General features: G+C 40.3%; 2 protein-coding genes across 4 annotated transcripts; both read right to left on the bottom strand.

Annotated features, from left to right (window-relative positions):
* Nucleotides 1-663: 663 nt before the first annotated feature.
* On the bottom strand, nucleotides 664-1710 carry gjd6 (gap junction protein delta 6). Its single transcript, XM_058401311.1, has one exon. The coding sequence runs from the start codon at nucleotides 1708-1710 to the stop codon at nucleotides 664-666; it is 1047 nt and encodes a 348-aa protein (XP_058257294.1).
* Nucleotides 1711-2365: 655 nt separating this feature from the next.
* Nucleotides 2366-15541, bottom strand: lmnl3 (lamin L3). Of its 3 annotated transcripts, none has more exons than XM_058401727.1 (12): nucleotides 14769-15541; nucleotides 11460-11616; nucleotides 10449-10574; nucleotides 9949-10119; nucleotides 9134-9259; nucleotides 8531-8751; nucleotides 8011-8230; nucleotides 7355-7462; nucleotides 6085-6204; nucleotides 5670-5780; nucleotides 4856-4911; nucleotides 2366-3197 (listed from the first exon to the last, which is right to left on the bottom strand). In XM_058401727.1, exons 1-11 carry the CDS (start codon nucleotides 15161-15163, stop codon nucleotides 4873-4875), a joined length of 1794 nt encoding a protein of 597 aa, XP_058257710.1. In that variant the 5' UTR covers nucleotides 15164-15541; the 3' UTR covers nucleotides 2366-3197; nucleotides 4856-4872. The 3 variants fall into 3 exon arrangements, with proteins under 3 accessions (XP_058257710.1, XP_058257711.1, XP_058257709.1); XM_058401728.1 differs by having other exon boundaries at nucleotides 4860-4911; XM_058401726.1 differs by lacking the exon at nucleotides 4856-4911 and having other exon boundaries at nucleotides 2367-3197.
* Between the last annotated feature and the right edge of the window lie 994 nt (nucleotides 15542-16535).

Genomic DNA, 16535 nt, shown 5'->3' with positions numbered 1-16535 from the left:
GCTATGAAACCCATGCGTTTTGATGTGCAGCTAAACCTTTCTTTAGTGTGTGTGTTCTTGCTCTTATTGGTGGTTTTGCGTTTTTCCTTTTTTTTTCCTTTAAAAACTTTAAAACTTTTTTTTTTTTCTTTAAATAAAGTTAAATAAGTGTAGTATTTGGATTTGCGCCCAGATCTCAGTTATTAGGACATTCCTTCTTTGGATAACTCCCAGTAAAAATCACTCAAGACCACTGAATTTTATGATAGATTTTATGATATTTTATGACATAACCACACTTTGGTGTCAGGAGAGAGCAGGTTTTTCATTGTGATTTTCAATATCAAATTATTATACTTTTATTTTTACATTTCAACACATTTCATTTATGGTTGTTTAGGATGTTTTATAAAAAAAATTGGTGATTTTATTACTGGGAAATTTTTAGACATAATCCAACATTTGTATGACAATCAAATGAAATACAAAATAATGCTCAGAAACCTGAAGGTTGATATTCACACCTCACCACTTCACGATCTAAGTGTATTCGTGTTTCAAAATTAGCATATTTCTTTTTATAACAAATTACAAAAAAAAAAACAAAATCACTTTTTAAAACTTACCAAAAAAGCAAGCTCTAAATCAGAAAGGTTTATGAATAAGTGCAGAGAGAGATTCAGTTTATATCCAGACTTCAGCGCTTCGTTTGGACGCTCTTCCTTTATGTGATTGTGTTTTATCTCTCAGTACTTGTGTAGCATTGTGTCTCTCTTTCTGCAGTGACTTTTCGGACTTTTCATTCTCGTGTTTTAATGGCGAGCAGCACTCGTTTCCTGCACACGTCCACTCGGGTTGATTCTCCACCAGCAGCTCCAGTGTAGGCAGAGACGTCGTGCTGCTCTTCCCGGATCGTCCGTTCTCGTTTATTGCTCCGTAAGTGCTGCTCCTCCATCCTTCCTTCAGCTGCATTGACCTTCTGATCTTCTTCCAGCCGAGGTGATTGAGCTCCAGGAAGTTTAGCAAGATGCAGAAGACACCTACACAGAACATGAAGATGAGGAAGATGCTCTTCTCTGTGGGACGTGAGACGTAGCAGTCCACGCGCTGAGGACATGGAGGGACGGCACACGTGAAACGAACTGGGACGCAGAACCCGAACAACAGCCACTGAAGGGAAAGGAACGCTAGCTCCAATGCAGCACGAAAACACACATGGAGCACGTAGGCTTTGGACAGGACTCCTGAGGAACCTCGTGTCAGAGAGACATGTTTTTGGACAAGAGTGCCACGAGTTAGTGAAACACATGTGCTTTTTTCCAGAACATCAGCCACCTTGTCTCTCGGATGATAACGAGACGTGATGGAGCAGCTTTCAGAATTACAGTTCCTCACACACTCCTCCATGTTTTGTCCAGGTGCCATCTTGGAAAGGTTGTGCCAGGTGTACAGAATGAAGAAGAGTGACGGCGTGGACACGGCGACAATATGAAAGACCCAGAAACGTGGCTGAGAAATGGGCGCGAAGGCATCATAGCACACATTGGCGCAACCCGGCTGCAGTGTGTCACACACAAACATAGTGCGTTCATCAGCATACACATCTTCAGCCGCCACGGCAACCACCAGCAACCGAAAAATCGCCATCACCGTCAGCCAAATCCGGCCAATCAGGGTCGAGTGCTGATGTACGGCATCAAGGAGCCGCTTCAGCAGCGTCCACTCGGTCATTGCCACCCTGAGTCCCAGTGTTTTGGTAATAACAGCAGAATTTTTTACACACCCAAAAAGGGTTATGAGTTCAAATCCTGAGCTGGCTTAAGAACCTCAGTTAAATTCAGCAGTCTTTAGTCCTCATCAGCTCCAAGAAGGCTCAGGATTCTATAGTTCCATCTAATCAACCGCTCATTTTAATGAAAGCTTATACCATCACAAACAAACACAGTACCTGCTTTTTTACAGCTCTCTTCTGAAGTGCCGTGACTTCTCTGTGCCATCCTTTCCTTTCCCTACTCCTTTCAGATAAGCACCCTACCAACGAAGGCCACTTGACTCCGGGTCACATGGTGCTTTCTCTGTCATCTTTAACCTGGGCCATATTTTTAAAAAGGGCCTGAGTAGACGGCACTCTCCTACTTCAGATAGCGTCTGGTTCTTTTTAGCTCCGCCGCCACTCGGAGATAAACGGAGCTTCCTTTAAAAGGACGGATGTTTAAAAATACAATTCAGATAGCAGATGCTTTTTTTTTTATGTGCTGCTAAATCCTTCTCTGGTTTTGTTGTTTGTATGTAACACCGGTTTGTTAAAAACGTCTTATATATGTTATGTAAATCAGTAATAGTGTGACTTAGTGAGTTATAGAGTGAAGTTTGAGATAAGGAACACCACAGATCCATTATAGCACATTCTTTATTAAACTTATATGTATAAAATTGTATACTTTAGGGTTATAAACAAATAGGCAACAATGACAATCATTTCTGCTTGAGGTCTCTAGATGCTTAGGTGTTCTGGCAAGTTTTGCTTTAAATGTCAGGAAAACAGATATGCAAACAGCTCATTCTGACTCTGATCAAGGCTTCCGGTCAGCGCACTGATTAAATAATGAGAGCAAATTAAATAATTAACCAATAATCACGTGACAAAAGATAAAGAGTCACGGTCATTTACATATATAACTAAAGAAAATCACAGGAAACTTATTTCTCGAAACAAAAATCCAGTAAATGCTACATGTTCAACCATGTTAGTCCTCAGGAACTTTTCCCTACATCTGACTATGGAGTACAAACCATCCCATTAGCTTAACATGAGCATGTGTAATGTGCAAGTATAGCAAGGGCTAAAGAAAAGATAACATGGCATGCCAAGGCACAATAAATAGGGAGGAACAGACCTTGGAAAGACCAGGCAAAAAAAAGTTTGCAGACTAATATTGCTGGTCTTGATTTAGCCCTACACACCTCGTTAAATGCCATCATGTGAATGAGCCGAGGGCTTTATGGTCCTTCTCAGGTCGTAGTCGTTTGCCCTGGAATAAGAGATAGAAATTTTGGCTACGAGAAACTATTTCAGGGCGTGGTGGTTACACAGATATATGAAACACTTCGTGTGAAAGATTTGGAGTGGTATGTCTACATCGCACTCCAGCGCAGACATCAGGTGTAGACGGCAGTTACATTACTGCACAGCTGGCCTCCTGACTTGGCACATAACCCTGTAAAAACACGTGGATTTTATTAGCATGCATTCTACATTATAGAGCAATTTAGAAAAAAAAAAAAAAACCTTTTTGTTTCAATTCGGTTTCTAACACACCCTTGTTGAGTGATTGTTTTTGACTTCTTAATTTCCTGTGGTTATATCCCTTACACTTTAATGTATTATTTTCTAAACTTAATTGCCTAAAGCAAATTTGTTTTAGACAACCCTACATGGAGGCCTAGGGGATACAGGCCTCAAGAGCAGAACTTCAGCAGACCCAGAAGTCACTGCCATCTGATACAGCAGGAAAATTGGCAGATGAAGCCATTTCTAAAAAGGAAAAATTGGATTTGCTGCTTTCAGAGTTCATTAGCTTACAGCTTATTATAATGGCTCATTATCAAGCTAGCTAGGTAGCACACTAGGAATATCCAGATGTTCTGTTCAAATGGCTTTTATATATAACTGACCACTCTATCTGAACACACTACAAGTTGATTAACTTGTAAGCAAGCTAGCTGGCTGTCAACTCAGATAGACAGTGATGAGAAAGCTATAGGAAACTGACTGCACAGATAATCAAAGAAAATTGTTCAACTACAAACTGCTTACTGCTCAGGTCATGTTGTACCTAAAAACCTACAACTATAAACTACACAACATTTTAGCTTCATTTGAACTGCCTAACAATAGAAAGCCACTGCTGAGTAGATATTACTGGGGTGAGAGATTATTCTCGGCACAACACTGAGTCTGACATGGTAATGTGTGTGCTGCTGCAACGGGTCTATTAGGTACAACGAGTACAAGTGTAACTGTTATATATGTTCTGATTATAGTTTGCTGCGCTAGATTTGAACCTTTGAACCTTGTTTGTGTGCCTTGTACATATGCAGTTAGAAACTAACTCATCTTTTTTTTCTATGAGCAATCTGTCTTTACTCATACACTACCCTTCATAGCTTTCACTTTCTGATTATAGCACTTTCACTGGATGGATACTTGACAATCAAGTGCTTACATTTACATTTGATTCATTCAAAGCATTCTTTTTTGGCATAGTACAGACAGTTTCTCATTATTGTGGCCAAGAGCTGTACAGAAAGATAAGGGCTTTGACCTATATTTGACCAACAAATCACTAATCATTGTTTTATGTAAAGATCTTATAAACGTTTATAGATCCTGACCACATAATTCTCTATACTGATAGAAAGCAGGGCATGGAAGCATGCATGCACAGGCATCTGGCTAACTAATGAGATAACTGGCAAGCTTGTTGCTGTGTATAATACATATTAGATCAGGGCCCTATAGACCAGGACTGTCACAAAAAATGACTAATTATGAAGTTGGCATAAAGTACCACTGCATTAGATGGCCTCATGGGTGCAGTCAGACTGGTCAATACTCATAATGGTGGGGTAGGTTAAGGTTGGCAAACCAAGAATCAGTACTTATGAACCTTTAAAATAAAACAATATGGTTAACTATATGGTTAAACTAATTACTTGCTATATAAAAAAGACAGCATTGCATAAAAAAGAACAATGACAGCCAAAGAGCCAAGCATTGCCTTAAAAAAGCATCATGCTGTAAATGGGAAGCTGCTGAACGCAAAAGCATGCACAGAGCAGCACTGTGATTATGCTCGCATCACCAGAGTCTCACCTACTTTGCTGGACAGGTCAGGAAAGAGCACAACATTTCTTTTTCTTTCTTTTGGCCTTTGCAAAAGAGAACAAATAAAGAGAAGTGGGCAATGATTGCCGACAGTAAAAGAAAAGTTAAATGTTTATTAGGAGCTAAATGATAGCAACAGCATGTCCGATTAGCCTCCACTGACTAGCACGTGTGAATGGTACGGCTATAAAGCGTTAGTAATGTCCCTTAAATATTTAATAGCAAAGCCACATTTATGAATGCAATGCAATTTTGATCAACTACCAATTATATTACACTATAATAATCACTGCTAATGACGCGTGAGAAGGGATTTTTTTAAATACATCTGAACACAGTTTATTTGTAATATGTACTCTCTATGATATCATCGGGATTAAGACTAGCAATTTGATGACGGTGTAAAACCTGAAACAGGAGAGATTATTCTAAAAAATGTGTCTTTTAAACGTACATTGCTGTCTCAGAGTAATTTATACTCTGTACCGAGCTGTTGTCTAATTCCACCAACTGGTATTTCTAAAACAGTAACACTGGTAAGACAGTGCAAGAAATGTTTTTTAAAAAAATAAGAGGGAAACAAAAAAGAAAAGAGACCTAGTACAATTTCTGGAGGGGTCATAGAGAGGTGGTTTATTTAACATGTTTGCACAGTAAAGGTGCAACAGGAGGAGTATTCTCAAGTCACTGAAGCAGAACAGAAGAAACTCTAATTGAAATGATTCAGAATTTAAATACATGATGAGCATTTGTTCTGAACGTCAGCGGTCATTTCTAAACAAAAAAATCAACTGAAGGTTACCTGGCGGCGGAGGTGGATCTCGGATCCAACTCCGCTCTCTTCGTCCAGATCTTCTTCCGAATCTCCGTCTGTTCGACCCTGCAGATGGACCACACAGCGCTCTGCTGTCTCCTGAAAACACACAAATGGTTTAATGTTATTACTCAGACCTACACAGATGCTAACATTTCATGTTCTGAAATGTTTCTGTAATGCAGTGTAAATAACTCCACAGAGCAGCCTCCAGTACAGAAATATCTTTCCCAATATAGAAAGGCGGGGGAAAATACAGCAAGATAACTGTACAAACAAATATAACTAACAGTACATCGCTCTACTTGCTTATGCTCCACAGACCATTGTTGCAGCAGTGTGAGGATTCAGTTATTTGGTAAGCTGATGTACTGAACAAAAATGTGTTTGATAAGTTACTTACTTCATTGTACTGATTGAGAAGACACACTCGGACATCGCTTACAGCTCCCCAGGACTTTGAGCTCCTCAGCACCAGATCAGAAGGGGGTTTCTGCTCTACTCGAGCTCCTGCAGACCAGATCTGAGCAAAAATAAAAAAATAAAAAAAAAAAAATAAAAAAAAAAAATCGGAGAGTTCTTTAAAGAAAGAAATCCACATTTTAAAACGTTTAGAGTTTACTTTCATTTACAGCAATTCACAAAACTTATCTTAATGTGTGGCAGTCTGGGAAAACCTGCTGCATGCTGCCAAATTCAGCAATGATCAAAAATCAGGAATGAACAAAATTTTGTTTTTCTGCCAATAATATGCTCAGATATCACCACTTTGATGAGGCATGAAAATAAGGCTCATGTTAAAACGCAGAGAGTGTCTTTTACCCATGGAGATTAGACAGAGCCTGGGTGGATGACGTTGATAATCAAAGCAAAGATGGCATTTCCCTTTCCTAAACTTAGATTTCTTCAAATTCTGGCAGTAATGGTGTTTTTCCGTAACTAGATTATGTAATAATTGGCGAGGTCTGTCAGTAATGTCAAAGTGGATTCAGTAAATGCAGTGTTCTCCCTTTTCAGTTTTATGAGGTAACTAGACTTTTAAATGCTCTATTGTGATTATTCAGAGCCCTGCTGGTGATATAACAAAAACAATGACTGGCTATGACATACAAGCACGGGAAAAGGATCCAATGTGTGGGAACTTGATGATTAAGTCATGATCATGACTTAGACTCTCAAAGGAATGAAATAATTAAGTGCAGCCACATCTTGATTAGCGGAGATCTTTGTGTTGTGAAGTGTGCAGGGTGTTATTGTAGTCAGTATGCGCCTGATGGAAAGAACAGCAGCTGCTTCTATGTTTTAGTCAAGATGTATTCCACCAGGTAACCAGCTATTTCCTAGTAGAGAAGATTTTCGAGTTTGTATAGTTATAAGCAATAATTTTTTTTTTTTATGTAAACAGAATGCTCATACCTTCCCAATGTGAAGGTTTTCCCAGGCTGCCACTTGTGAGCTCTCCTTCTTAAAGCCCTGCTGATGAACTCTACTGTGAATGTATAGATATGTGTGTATCCTCAGGTTTGTACCAGTCTGGTCATTCTTTCTGTACAGCACTACTAATTATAAAGTAGCTGGACTTGAACTCAGTCCTGGAATCTTTTATTTCTCTGGTCCACTCATCTAACTCACTACCACTAACTAGCTTTATGTTAGACTGTGTAGATTTTCACCGTCAGTGTTTGTCCAGCAGCCAGAATGTAGGATGAAGGGATCTTAAAGGTGATATCAGGTCCTCCAGGTTGACTCTTTCTCACTATCCAGCCTCCTAGTGGCTGATCCTGAAATGGTAAGCATTAAAATGAGGCTGAACCATTTATGCATTCCGTCATCATTGTGTAATCTTCAGTAACCACTTTATCAGGGTTGCTCTGAATCTATATTTGGTCTTGGGAACACTGGACTTAAATTGAGAAAAGAACCTTGAATGAGATAACAGTCTAATGCAGGGCATTTTATACACAATTTCTCCACTAGGAGCAATTTATGTTTTTGAGATGTAGAGGGAAACTGAACAACTCCGAGGAAATTCACATAGAAACTCCACCCATTGTTGAACCAGGGACCCTGGAGTCCCAGGGTGGCAAAACTACCTACTTTTAAATTTACTATATAAATAGTGAGTAGAAATACTTAGGTAATGATGCATGCTTACAAAACAAATGCAGCAAATGGAAAACTTAAAACCAATTAATAAATACTTCTGGAAAAAGATTACACTAAACACAAACAAAAGTGTGTTTTGAGCATTATCTTGAACATATAAGCATAAAAACTGAATACACAACTAGCCTCAAAACCAAACACATTCATTGTAAGAGGGTCTAACCTGGTCAGAGTTGTTCCTGAGCCTTATGAAGTTTCCTTCCAGGTCTATCTCATCGATGGAGACACAGCCACGGGCAGACGAGTGCTGGGACAATTTGTAGCTCGGAGAGAGACCTGTCCCGCCCTCATGTTTCCGTTTCTTTCCCCAGGCCTTGCGTGTGGCATGGACGTGTGTGCGAGAGATGGGAGCGTGCTGAGAGGGACTCGGGGAAAGATTGAGTCTGGGAAGAAAAATTATATGATGCATTTTAAAATTGACAACGGAGCTGACTAATTATTATAAAGAAAATATCTACTAAGAAAAGTCGGGAAACGATAGACAAGATTTACGCCATATTATTTACAATACTGTCTGTCCACTACAAGGGACAGGAGCTTAAATAGGAAGTTTACATGCACTCTTTCCCTAGATCTTGTGTTTTCTAAATGTGACGACATGCACATCTGTTACACGAGTAGCTCATGGTTTACAGATGTTAAAATATATGTTTGGCTACCAGCTAATATGCTTCCTGTCTTACCGTTGCTCCTCTCCCTCCAGCATCTTGCGGTAGGCGTTGATCTCCATGTCCAGCATGAGTTTGATGTCCAGCAGACTCTGGTACTCCTCGAGCTGCGCCTGCATCTGCTGCCTCATGTCGGCCATCTCCTGCTCCTTCTGGGAGAGACGCTGTTGGCTGAGCTGCCTCTCGCGGTCTAGAGCTCGCTCCAGGTCCTGCACGCGTGCCTCCAGCTCACGGTTCTCACACACACAGAAACACACATTTCATTCTACTCATTAATGATGCATTTTACAGAAAATTAGAGACAGATAGTTAAATTACAGTAATCATAGAATGTTGAAATATTTACACAGGCTTTGTCAAGTCTGACAGACTAAATTTAAGATCAAATTAATGAGGTCATTTGCTCATTTTACCTGATTTATCTCATTTTGTTACACAGGTACTGCTTTATTATGTAATACACATGCATTTTCAAGTTCTGTATGACCAGTTGAATGACTGGAAGAAACTGGTCAGCAACTTTCTTACTAACCTAACTGATGAAAGGTTTACTATAACTGTACTAGAAAACACAACCAACTGGAGACACTATGATACTATTCGTCATAGATGCCCTACCTGTTTCTGCAGACTGTTTATCTGCTTGGACTGGGACTCCACTTTTATTCTGGTTCCTTCTAGCTCTTCTCTGGTAGAGGTGGCATAATCACTGTTCTTCAAGGCCACCTGCTTGGCATTTTCCAGCTGCAGTGCATAAAGAAATCAACACATCCCATATACACACCTTTCATATATGCTGCTACATTTAAATGTTTGTAGATCACATCTTGCTCCGTGATCCTGTGGTGTCTTAATGTGTGAGGTGCGGGTAAGTCCAGATCAAAAACAATGGCTCTGAAAGCTTCTGAACGAGGAGGTCTCAGTCTAGTTCTGAGCAAACCTTTTCTCACTGCTATTAAACCATATGGCAGGGAGAAAACGTTTGAATTATGAAATGACCCGACTGCAGGAAGGGAATCATACATACAACAGCATGCAGCATTTGTTTAGTGTTCTGTTAAACTGATGCACTGGATATTTGGATCAGCAAACCCAAGTCTACAGGAATCTAATTTTTATCTACCATCACTGGCCTGTTTTCTTCATGTACTGTGCAAAGGTTTGTTTGCTGCTTTCTATTGGCCTATTTCTGACCAATAAGTGAAACTTAATAGTATGAGTATGTTTTCAGCTCTATACAACTCTTGGTCAAAGGTTGTGCGTGTCTGTGTGCGTGCGCTTGCCAAATAGAAAACGGATCAGAAGGTATCATTTTCATTTACACTTGACAAATGGACTAAGTGTGTGTCAACATGCCCTCAGTATTTTATCTGAGAAGGCACACATGCACTAATTATGCGTTAGGTGTGAGGGAGAGTGCACTGGCTATGTACCTTAGCGTTAAAGGTGTGCTCCAGGTCGTCTTTATACTGCTGGATCTGGGACTCATGCTCTTGTCGTAGTTGCTGCATGGCCTCTGCTAACTTGCTCTCAAACTCCTTCTGCCTTCCTGAGTCCACCTCCACCAGACGGCTCTCGTACCGTGTCCGCATCTCCCGCACTTCCTGCAGGCAATATTTAGAAATGTAATTTCTGTTGCAATAAAATAAATAAATAAATCGTACTGTCAGTGGTTTGAGATATTTGGGACTTTGGCTGCTATTTAGACCAAATATTATGATGCTTTAATATATAAAAAAATACATCTCAAACTATGTGTCACAGTATAAACATCTTAAGGCACATTTTCATTTCTGATTGAAAATGAAAATGCTCATCATTCATGCCTAAATTGAACACCACAAAAATAGAGGAATAGTTAGTGGGAAATGTTTAATTTATAAGTACACTAGGAAGACAAAGAAACACACAAACCATATGCAGCATCTCCTACCTGTTCATTAAGCTGCTTCTGAAACTCCATTTGCTCGTGGAGGGTCTGCATTTGGTTCTCGGCGTCGACTCGACGAAGCATCTCTGAATTAACCTGAGCTTTGGCATTCTGCAGGGCTGCACCCAGCTACACAACAAGCAGTTGTATTTGCATTAAGTAAAGCTGAGCACAACAAAATACTTCCTAATACTCAGCATCCTAGTCAGTTCTTTTCCATCCTTGTAGTACTAGCAGGATATAGACAATAAGCTCTGAGGGTTACAACCTGCTGATATTACTTCTGATGTGAAAGTGGCCCAGAGCTACAGGCTAAGCACTGTAATAGCTCTTGGCTAGGAATTCCATAGTAAAATATTCTTTCCAGCAGGTTTGTGGACATATTTCAAACAGAAACCTTTAGTTAAGAACTTTTTGTGATACAAAGAGAATCGTACTATGGATGAGACACAGGAGGAGAGAAACAAACAGCTGTATACTGGATTATTCATCTGTATACCTGCTCATTCATACAACTGTTCAATTAGCTGATCATGTTGCAGCAGAGCAATGTGTAAAGTCAGGTACAACACTTTGAACCATGAGACAGATGGATTACAACAGCAATGGGTTCCACTCCTGTCAGCCAAGATACAGGACTGTAAGGCTACAGTAGAAACAGGCTCCCTCAGACTGGACAGTTAAAGACTGCAAAAGGTCCGGGCAATGCGTTTCCTCAAGGTTCAACATACTGAGATGCTTTTCTGCTTACAATGGGTGTACAGAGTGGCTATTTGAATTACTGTAGCCTTCCTGTCAGCTCCATTTGTCTGGCCATTCTCATTAACTCTTATCAATAGGACTTTTCTATCTGCAGAACTGCTTCTCATCAGGCGTTATATTTTTCTTAATATTTCTGCCTATCAAACATGAGCATTAATAACACTCATATCTACAAAGGTCATTACATTATTGCTACTTACACAGTCTCCACCTGTCAGAAACCTGTTTCTTTAATATTTAGATGAAACTCACATTTTCCACTTGTGTCGTGAGGTCTGCAACATCGTTTTCCAGTCTGCGGTTAGCTGCTAGTAAATTAGCATAGTCTGCCTCTTTGGAGTTCAGTGCCGCTTCAAGATTCCTCCAGCGCTCCAATGCGTTGCTCAGCTCAGCCTCTTTCTTGTTATTCCTGCATGACAAAAAAAAGATTAAAATGATCAAGTGTGACCAATAGATTTACATTTTTATCACTTTTTTTTAAGGTGTTTTGACATTTTATTAAAGTCTTCAACATGCCTCGCTGACTTCACCTCATGGTGTGGCAATTAGCAGCTCCACCTATACACAAATGTGATAAAAAAATGGTTCCTAGACTAAACAAGCACACTACTTAAGCTATGAAAGATGATGGTGTAAAAATTGGATGCCATTTGAGGTTAAGCCCAGATGTGCATAGAGTGTAGGTTTCTCATGCAGTTTCACCAAGTTACAGCAGAGACTCAGCTCAGCTAGTTAGTGCTAATTAGTGATGTGGGAAGGGTCTTAAGCGTAATCGGTTCTAGTTGCCCAATTTAAACCACTGTGGCCCTGACCGGGCAGATACTAAGAATGCCATGAATGCATCACACATTCTGAACATGGTCTCTCTTTGTCTTGCAAGTGTCATATCTCATGTGCAATATGTTCAATGGGATTCCAGTTCTAAAGCACACCTCTAATCACAACCAGATGGCCTGTGGAAAAAGCATTATCTTTTAATACTGAATAATGCATCTGGTTGCATTTCTAGTGAAGTCAAAGCGAAGCCTAAATCCCAATGGTGCCACTTTCAGCAAATAGCCTAGTTCAGTGGCATTGCTCATGTAGGACAGTTAACTAAAGTGAAAACTGATGTTGATGCACTTGATGAAAAACTGTGTTCCAATTCATCCCAAACGTGTTCAGTGTGGTTGAAGTCTGGGTTTTGTGCATGTCTTGTGCATGGAGCTTGCTTTGTGCACAGGGGCATTGTCATGCTGGAACAGGTGTGGGCCCATTAGTTCCAGGGAAGGGAAATTGTAACATACATTGTTTTTAACCAACACATGATGACAAGCAAATCTAATATTTCTCTCTCTCTTTCTCTGCCGAGCTACACAATGAGCTACCCCAACCTCTGGACCTGGTTGAACCATCCTTGACTTTTGGTTGAAGTCTTGGATGACTCCACATGGACAGCCTGGAGACCCATGGGACTGCTGTGAATAGAACTACTTGTAGACTATGGCGCCGTCTTTAAACTACTGCTGTGGCACTTTGTTTTGTGTTCGGGTCTTCATCATTGAACGTTTGAAGACTTTGGCAGGAAGGAATTAGTGTCCATAATAAGCTCAGAAGTTACACTTGCTCAGGAGCTCTTGGTTGCACAGTTGTAGAATTGACATTAGTTACATTTACATTATTTACTGTCCGGTTTCATCCAAATTTAGATGGGTTCCCTTTGGAGTCTGGTTTCTCTCAAGGTTTCTTAATCATATTATCTCAGGAAGTTTTCCCATGCAACCGTTGCCTCCATTAGAGATAAATATTAACTTAATTTTAAACTTTGTAATTTTTATTCTACACACACATACATATATACGTACACACACATATTTTGTAGCTCTGAAAAAAATGAGACCACTGCCCAATTTCCAGATTTGAACCCTACTGAAAACCTCTGGATTGTCATCAAGAGGAAGATGGATGGTCACAAACCATCAAGCAAAGCTGAGCTGTTTGCTTTTTTGCAAAAAGAGTGGTATAAAGTTCCCCAAAAGCAATGTGAAAAACTGGTGGAGAGCATGGAGCCAAAACGCATGCAAATCGGGGTTATTCCACCAAATACTAAATGTTATTTAGCCAAAGCACTAACACAATTTGTTTACAAATTATTTGCATTTTGTTTTGAGTTATTAAAGCTCTGCAGATACTGCATGATCTTGGGTTATTTTGATGTGCTGTCATTTCCTTTAAATATACACTCTAAATAACAATAGTTATATTTTGAATTTAGGAGAAATATTGTCAGCAGTTCACAAAAAATGAAACAAAACTGTTCATCTCACCAATACATGCACCTGTAAGAAAAAAACGTAAGAAACTGATTTTGTAGTGGTCTCTTATTTTTTTCCAGAGCTGTGTGTGTGTGTGTGTGTGTGTGTGTGTGTATATATATAAAAAACACACCAACCAGGCATAACATTATGACCACCTGCCGAATACTGTGTTGGTCCCCTTTTGCTACCAAAACAGCCCTGACCCGTCATGCACTGTGTGTTCTTTCTATCAGAAACAGCATTAACTTCTTCAGCAATTTGAGCAACAGTAGCTCGTCTCTTGGATCGGATCACACGGGCCAGCCTTCGCTCCCCACGTGCATCAATGAGCCTTGACCATCCATGACCCAATTGCCGGTTCACCACTGTTCCTTCCTTGGATCACTTTTGATAGATACTGACCACTGCAGACCGGGAACACCCCACAAGAGCTGCAGTTATGGAGATGCTCTGATCCAGTCGTCTAGCCATCACAATTTGGCCTTTGTCAAACTCGCTCAAATCCTTACGCTTGCCCATTTTTCCTGCTTCTAACATTAACTTTGAGGACAAAATGTTCACTTGCGGCCTAATATATCCCACCCACTAACAGGTGCCATGATGAGGAGATAATCAGAGTTATTCACTTCACCTGTCAGTGCTCATAATGTTATGCCTGATCAGTGTGTATATTTCTGTAAACAGTACATGTCAGGAATACAATGTCAGAAATCATAAGATGTCCATTTCAAATTATCTGACAAGTGTGTGATGTTTTCAACATAAATAATATCTTTTGTAAAATTATGTTTTATTCCCATATTTTGGAAATAATAAAATTAAATTGGAATTATAATGCTCCAGCACACAAACACATACTACACTGTCAGGAAAAAAAAGGGTACCACGGAGGTACAATTTTGTTCCTGGGGGAACAAACAATGTACCTTTAAAAAGGTACACAACAGGTCCTTAGGATACAATTATGTTCCCAAAATGAGTTATAAAGCCTCTGACTAGAGGTAGAAAATTGTACCTTTCAGGGTAACACCCCATCTACGGCCACTTGTACCTTTCTTTCTGAGAGTGTATACAACTGTGTGCGTCCAAGTTTGTTTGGGGAAAGCTTATGTAGGGTTGTGATGAACATGTGTACACATGTGTATACAAGAATCTCTAGTTCAAGTGTTGTGTCTTTTCATGAAAGATCTGGACACAGTGCTTATACTTCCACTTAAGATGTCTTCATGTACCGAAAGTGGTGATATTGTATTGGTCATCATACCTGGCCACTAGCTTGCGGTGGTCTTCACACAGTTGGCTGTACTCTATCTGAAGCCTGGCTCTCTCATTCGCTGTATTATCTAGAGTTTTTCTAGCGTCGGCCAGCTCCGTTTCATACAACAGGCGCACATTCTTCAGCTCCCGGCTCGTGGTCTCCTCTTTCTCCTCCAGAAGGAGCCGCATGGAGGATTTCTCATTCTCAAGCTGTCGCACACGCTCGATGTAATTGGCGAGGCGGTCATTGAGATGTCGCAGGTCCTCTTTCTCCTGCAAGCGGCTCAGACGTGTCGGGCTTACCGAGGACGGAGAGCCTACCGGGGCCGCGGGAGTGGCGGCGCTGCGTCTCCCGGAGCGCGAGGGTCGGCCGGCTGAAGTCTCAGGAGTTGACGTGATCATGGCTGCTTGCTGTTTTTTCTCAGTCTTTCAACACACACACACACACGTTTCTACCTGTCTTTCTTCCCAAGAGATATTCCTCTAAAATGAGTTTTGAGCCGCTAAGACAAAACTCCCAAGCCGCAACAAAACTATTGAATCATCGTTAACAAACGCGACGCAGGCTGTCAATACGGGCCATGTCTCATTTATACAGCGCACTTAAAAAAAGACAACAACAACAAATAAACAAAGCAAACCCGCTTTCTATAAACTTAATTCCTAAGGTATTCATCCAATAAAATCCTGCTCATGTCGGTGTTATTTTTTCCCCCGTGAATGTCACTTTAATCGTGAACAGCTGGTAAAGAACTGATGGCACCCAATGAGCGCAGTGACGTCACATGACCAGCACTAAGGCACGTGGGACTGCTGGTGCAATTTAAAGGCATGGCTGCACCCCTGGAAATCCAGCAAATTCACACACTTTTTACAAAAGATAAGTGTATGTTGGAAACATTATAGAATTGTCAAATCATTTGAAATGGAAAATTGTTGTTATGATTTCTGACGCGGTATTCCTGACATGCACTGCTGCCTATAGTGACCGACTGAAGCAGTTGATATATGATGTAGTCTGTATATTAAATTTGTTTAAAATCTTTAACCTGACTGCGTACGCATGAGACGACAGTAAGAACTTGACTTTTATTCTGTTTTGTTTGGTCCTGTTTACTTGAAATACATTGCATTTTATACTGAATAAACCACAGCTCACATCTAGAAACTAGTTCAGAATGTGAACTTAGCCATATCCCTGTAGCAGTATTTTAGGGGCTTTTCCTGTGAACAGTATGTCACCTTCTTGGCTGTTAGTTTTTAAACATTGTGGTACCATTACTGTCCACTTTATTAGAAACACTTATGTTGTTTTATTCCACCATGGAGGAGTTACACTATATTGCCAAATGTTTTGGGACACCCCTCCAAATCATTGTACATTGTGTTGTTTTTCAGGGATTGGGATTTGGAGGAACTTGACTTGCCTTGAGTCCTGACCTTAACTTGACAGATCACCTTTAGGATGAATGAGAGCCTCTGAGCCTTTAAAAAAAACTAAGATGTCTGCCTTTACATTCACATGAATTTAATATGGAGTGTGTTTATGGGAATTTTTGACCAATCCTCTAGAAGCGAATTTGTGAGATCAGGCACTGATGTTGGATGAGAAGGCCTGGCTCACAGTATCTGCTATAATTCATCCCAAAGGTGTTCTGTTGGGTTGAGGTCAGGACTCTGTGCAGGCCAGTCAAGTTCCTCCACACCAAACTTGCTCATTCATGTCTTTATGGACCTTACTTTGTGCACTGGTGCGCAGTCATGTTGGAACAGG

Source organism: Hemibagrus wyckioides, linkage group LG10 (assembly GCF_019097595.1).
Source record: "Hemibagrus wyckioides isolate EC202008001 linkage group LG10, SWU_Hwy_1.0, whole genome shotgun sequence".
Classification (NCBI taxonomy): Eukaryota; Metazoa; Chordata; class Actinopteri; order Siluriformes; family Bagridae; genus Hemibagrus; species Hemibagrus wyckioides.
This window is presented reverse-complemented; position numbering and strand designations above follow the sequence as displayed.

Excerpts from the sequence above, each read along its gene's own strand:
- gjd6 (XM_058401311.1), bottom strand. The coding sequence starts at position 1,710 with ATGACCGAGTGGACGCTGCTGAAGCGGCTCCTTGATGCCGTACATCAG.
- lmnl3 (XM_058401726.1), bottom strand. The coding sequence starts at position 15,163 with ATGATCACGTCAACTCCTGAGACTTCAGCCGGCCGACCCTCGCGCTCC. Across the intron at positions 10,575-11,459 it reads TCACGACACAAGTGGAAAAT|CTGGGTGCAGCCCTGCAGAA; the intron begins GTGAGTTTCATC and ends CTTGTTGTGTAG. Across the intron at positions 7,463-8,010 it reads TCAGGAACAACTCTGACCAG|GATCAGCCACTAGGAGGCTG; the intron begins GTTAGACCCTCT and ends TTACCATTTCAG.